Genomic DNA, 6,059 nt, shown 5'->3' on the forward strand with positions numbered 1-6,059 from the left:
TGGAACGTTGGCAAGGCGGTAGCATGAGTTTGGCGAGGCGGCCGCCTCGCCAAGATAGTGCTGCGGGAAAAACTGCAATACTAACATTACATTATCACACCGTACTCTCAGTCACTCAGTAACTTAGCCTGTGAATTCCTAGCTAGCAGTTACTAGCGTAAACAGATTAACGTTATGGTACTAGGCTACTTCAGTTGGCTTACATAAAAGTCTATGACTTACTCTTCATGTGACTCGAGAGCGCAGACTCGCCCATTGTGAAAAGCTGCACATCTTTTTTGCAGACTTTACAAGAGGCAACTCGTGGGGTTTGTCCCCGTTTAATCCATAATTTGTATTTTTCATCTTTTAGCCAACGTTTTTGAAACGACAACCTCCCGACATGGTGCAGTAGTGGTTTCATGGGGGCGGAGTCACACATGGAAATAGACTGGCAGATCGCAGTCACACATAAGCGAGCAGCTTTCATTTTCGGGCTCTCCCAAATTTTTATTTCTCCATTTAATAAACACATGATTCAGTTAGATACTGTAGGTATTTGTTGCAAAAGAAATAAGTACAATTTCAAGCATTTCATTCAAAATATAAGCACTTTTCAAACCTTGAAAACACAACGTCAAAATTCAAACATTTTCAAGGATTTCCAGCACCCGTACGAACCCTGAGTTGTTAAATAAGCTAAAAGGAGGATCCTGTTAGTTTCCCCTATACTGTTTGTGTGGAACATAGAAGTTTAGGTTAAACCTATAAATTAGTCTTCTTCAGTTTGGCGCTCAAGTTAGAGTATCTGATCAAACAGACAAGTTCAATAATCAGGTCTTTAGCAGGACCGCAGAGAACCTAACGTCCCACTGATGACGTAAATCAGCCATTTGATTCAGGGTGTGTGGAAGCAGGTGCAGAATGCCCATATATAGTTCTTGTAAAGCAACAATTTTAAACATACGCTCGCTACTTTCTTCCTCATCTGCTATAAAACAGAGAGAAAGTCCTGTTTCTTCCGCAGGGCAGGTAAAGGATATTATTTTTGACAGATATTGACCTACATATTGATTTTATAAGAATGTAACTTAAAAATATATATATGAAGCTCTTTCTGTTAAAGTAAACAACCTTAGTTCAGCTGCAGATTTCCACAGATTGCCTGGACAAATCTGCATGGTGGTAACCGTCCGGAACCAACCCAGTGTCTGAACCATCTGCCGAGATGCAGAGGAAATATGTTTTCCACCTGCATCACTGAATATGTTAAGCAGATTGAGGAGTAGTTTCTAGGTGCCAGAAATCTCACTTGAAAAGAGACTGTGGACACTTATATTGTGACTTCGCCTTCTGCAGTTACCCATGGCTTTGTAGTGGCAGTGCACCACAGACTCAGCTGTTCCTGTGCTGGCATATGACTCGTGCAGTTAGTGATAGATGTCTTCTATTAAACTGCTCGGTGAACCGAATGGTTTACAGCATTTTGAGTCACTAAATTCACAAGAAATTATTGCCTAAACTACCTGCTGGGCCTAAAGCCATTTTGAATCTGTTCTTAGTTTCAACTTTTTTCTTTTTTTTATAGGTCTTTTGTAAAAAAAAAAAAAAAAAAAAAAAAAACTTGCTATTGTATATTGTATAGGGGTTCTTATAAACGTTTAATTTTAAAATAAAATATTTTTTGTAAGCAAACTGCTTTTTATTTTATATGTCCATATTATGAACACCGAGCGGAGTTGGGATGCATTTAGTGACTCTAGTTAATCTAACAGGTCAGCAAAGGGCCAAATTAGCCTGATTTTGATATAAGATATTCATATCTGTGCCACATCTGTGCCAAATAAATAGTTTGTATAACCTGTGACCCACCTGTGGCCCAGACCCATAATCCAGATTAAGGTCAATTTCAGGCTATGGTGCAAAAAGACCTCAGCCAAGGTCGGTTTTACTGGTCCGGGTCTGAGGCTGTCCTATATTTGGCCTGGAACTGGTGCAGTTACATTTTGGCTGTCAGAGATATTTCCCACATTACTGACTTAATCTTTCAAATCACCAAAGACAGGTATTCCCATCACTCACAGGGCCTGGGATGTAAAAGAACCAGCCAAAAACCAGTAGGCTACACCCTGAACCAAGGACGATGGTCAGTGGATGATGAGCTGAAAATAAGCAACTTTCTACTAACTGAGTAGCACTGAACCTTCAGACTCCTGAAGGTTCAGGCCTTAAGATTAGTATAGTTCGCATTGAGGAATTGGTTCCCATGGCAGCTGCATTTGAGTTTTGCATCACCATATCCAGTGCAGTGTCGGGGTCCAGAGGAAGTGGAGACAGGTTGTTTTAATACTAGTCTGATAGGACCTTCACTTTCACTAACAGGCAGTAGTAAAACATATTCTAGACAAGTAAACGGTGGTAATAAACTGTTAAATAGTGATTGCAAGCCATATAAAAGGAAATAAAAAGAAATGCAACACATAGACAGACTAACAAATGGAAGAGTGACTTTAGTTAGCGGCTTCTAGAGGATGATCTATGTCAGTGGTGGGAAATGTTCAGGAAAGTTCCCCACAGGAGGAACAGAATCCAGTACACTGGATTCAAGCAGTTTGATGACAAGCCAATTACCCACTGACACGTTTTCTTAGCCTGAGAAACCAGACTAAATATGAGATTAAATGTGTAATTTAGTCTGGCCCTGATGAATGAGACATGAGAAGATTGTTGATGAGAGCAACCCGTTGTCTTTCAAACCATGTCTGTGCCTACTGGCCAACGCTCTGACCAATGAGCGCAACTGACTGTGACATAGTAAGCGTGACAGAAAGCTGGTTGGGGAGTGTAAACAAACAGCCAGTCGGTAAAATGGCGATTACGTCGTTCTTAAAAATGAATGAGCGTAGAGCCTCTTCCTGCTCACGTTTCAACGAAAACCCCAAGTCTAATCCTTCCAAAGCTGAGTCAAACCAGAACTGTTCAATAGTTGTTGCCATCTTCCTTGTTGTGCTTTCTCCAGTCTCACGCAGATTTGTCGTCCCGCCCTCAGAACCCAGCCCGCTTTGCATCCAAAAATTAAAAACAAATCTCTGCGTTGTGATTGGCCCGCCAGTTCTAGGGTCTGGGGCATTGATCGAGGCTAGACCACTCGCAGGCAAAAAGGATTTCGGCCGCTGGGGCTAGTTTACTAGGCTAAAGTTTTCTCTTTAATTCCTAGAAAGAACCACATTAGACACATAACCCAAACTACATGACTTTGTGAAGGGGCACATTTAAAGGTGTCACATTACCACCCTTCACTTAAGAACTTATAACTAAGCAGTGTTAGTCCAGTCAGTTTAACAGCTTTGGTGACAGACGGAAATGTTCCTGGACTGACAATCGTCAATGCTCAAGCTTCCTTAAATCCTGTTATTTTGAGAAAAAAATCCTTTGTTGTCTTCCCCACTTTGGTCATGAACCTTAACATAGTAAAGCTTTTTATTATAATCCAAAGAATTATTTTGGGAAAAAAAATGAGTAAAACAGCAACCAGATTTTTATGGACTGCTTAAAAATGTATTAATAGAACACAATTCTTTAATTCATTTAACTGTTGGTTAAAAAGCTTGCAGAGCAACAGGATACCTTATACTGTTTTCCTTTTCCTGATTAAAAATACCACATGTACTACAAACGCTGTAAATCTCTTTCCCCAAATACAACATGAATTCTCTTCAAGAATCCAACACAAACTCAGACTTTAATTGACATGATTACTGCCATATTATTCCCCCCAAAAATAATACATCTCTTCAAATAAAAGTGGAAACTTTATGTGCATTAGGTACAGTAGCAGCCATTCAAAATGGCCCTTCCAAGTCAAAGCTGAATGGCAACTCACTTCCCTGCGACTTCCAGAAAAATACCCTCCAACTTCCAGCCACTGGCCTTCTTCTGTGCGTGCATTTATTTTTACTTTGACTCCTCTGTTTCACTGAATTACAGGGTCTGACCAGGAGATGACGCTTCTCTTTAGATCCTTTTGTCCACAAATCATGACAGGAAGAATATTTTAGTACAAAGATTAATGTTTAAAAAGGAATTGTAAGGGACCAGCCAAGGAAAGTGGGGAGGTTTTGAATGGCTACTACTCTAGAGAGTCTCTTTATACTGAGACTGACATTTTAAATGGCTACTAAGTTGGTGTCAGAAAAAACTGGTTGAACTTTATTGTATTGAAGGGTTACAAAGAAAAGGTAGTGCATAGCATAGTTCTCAGAATTAGTTCATCAAAATAAAAGTTTTCTCCTCCCTACCCTATAAATGATTCCCAGTCGTTCAGAATGTGATCATAAGAGCTGAAGCAAGTCAACTGGATGTTTTTGTTTTTTCATTTGTTGAAGATATTAAACCCTTGCTTCTAAAAAGCTTTAGAACTTAAGTACTTGGTGATACATGGTGATAAAGGTTTTCAGGGTGAATATGTACCTCTTCAGGTAGCTGTTAAAAAATAATTAAACAATAAAACATCTGCTTTTTATAATTATACTATAGCAAGCTGAAAATGTATAGTCTGTTTGCTGCAGCTCTGTAACACACATATAGTGAAATACATTTTACAACCTTTAGTTAAAATAATTCCTGACTGTTTACTTATAGTTCTTTCCTAATAGAACCCTTTTTTTTTTTTTTTTTTTTTTTTTTTTAATTCCTTTGCAGTGTTCCTGAACTGAAATGTTCCGGCACAATCAATACGCAGACGCTCATTGTTTAAACAGCTTCTTCCTCTCGTGCTGCATAATGTTTTGTTCGGTTTTCGTTACTCAATAAAGGCTATGTCTATTATGCTTGCTCCATTTGTCATGCAAGCTGAAACACTGAATACTTTCAGTAGGCGGACATGAAAATGAGTTCCAGGGAACATTCAGGTAAACAAACCCTCTCCCAAAACTAAGCTGTCTTTCAGGCCTCACGACTGACAGATTAAAAACAGATGGGTTCCAATTGCACAGTGGTCAATGATGACTACTCTGTCAAAGTTAACCACATAATATTAATTTAATAGTCAACACAACCCAATAGGAGTCTTGATCCTGACATATTAAGTAGCTCACCTGTTGAAGTGTGTAGTGCTGGGCCATTAGAGCCCGCACCATCTCAGGTAGAGCTATGGGAATCCTGGTGAGGCGGTCGGAAAACGCTGCCAAGAGCTGCTGGGACTTCTGGAGCCACTCTTGTCTTCCAGTGTAGTGGGACAGACGCAGAAGATTGGAGGCAGACACAGAGTTGGCGCTGGGCTCTGCTCCATCCTGATCTGTGACACACAGGGATACAGAATTCATTCAAGCTTTTAAGGTACAGATTTATGCTTTTTGTAACAAACCCAATAAAGTAGTTTAGACTTTCATGATACGATCAGAAAGGTCGCACTGCTGCATGAAATAAGAGAAGCGGATTCCACAACTGTACAAAAAGCAAAATGGCAAAAAGGATATTCCTTTAGGATATGGAAAAAAGTTAGTACATTAAAAAAAAAGAGGTCAGGCAGTTCATCATTCGGTTGGTTGGAGACCGGTCATAGCTAATCTGCAAAACAGCAACCAAATCATTTTCTACAGCAACATCTGTTAGGAAGTGGCAGTGAAAGTCAAAGCTTTGAATATTCATTCCAGCTTTTTATGAAACATGAAATCTTCCTGCTACCAGAAAAACATTACAAATATGATGTGATGATTGTTGACCATGTCTGTAGTACATGGCTCACTGCTGTAACCACTAAAGACAATACTTTAGATCTACATAACAGTTTTCTCACAAATACATTCACAAAATATTTTTTTAACTTGTCCTAAAATGACTATAAGAAATCCCTATAAGACATCTGTGTATACACTGTATTAGAGGAAAACATTTTAATTGAGGGAAACGTTTTCTTCCAGCTCTTCACAGTATGAAACCCTCAGGAAAATGAAAAAACCAACGTTACTTTATTTAAACATTTAGAACAGTAACATCTGTAATAAAATGAGGTTTTTATGCATCCATGTTATACATTGACTCTTTAAAAAAAGAAATATAAAAAGAAAAAACTGAACAAT

General features: G+C 39.0%; 1 protein-coding gene across 1 annotated transcript in view; it reads right to left on the reverse strand.

Moving 5' to 3' along the window:
* spata20 (spermatogenesis associated 20) overlaps positions 1-6,059 on the reverse strand; it is a 73,369-nt gene that overhangs the window by 28,685 nt on the left and 38,625 nt on the right. The window contains exon 14 of the mRNA XM_015394593.1: positions 5,076-5,275. Coding sequence (XP_015250079.1) covers positions 5,076-5,275 — 200 coding nt within the window. The remainder of the gene's footprint in view (positions 1-5,075; positions 5,276-6,059) is intronic.

This window comes from Cyprinodon variegatus, unplaced genomic scaffold (assembly GCF_000732505.1).
Source record: "Cyprinodon variegatus isolate N-32 unplaced genomic scaffold, C_variegatus-1.0 Scaffold697, whole genome shotgun sequence".
Classification (NCBI taxonomy): Eukaryota; Metazoa; Chordata; class Actinopteri; order Cyprinodontiformes; family Cyprinodontidae; genus Cyprinodon; species Cyprinodon variegatus.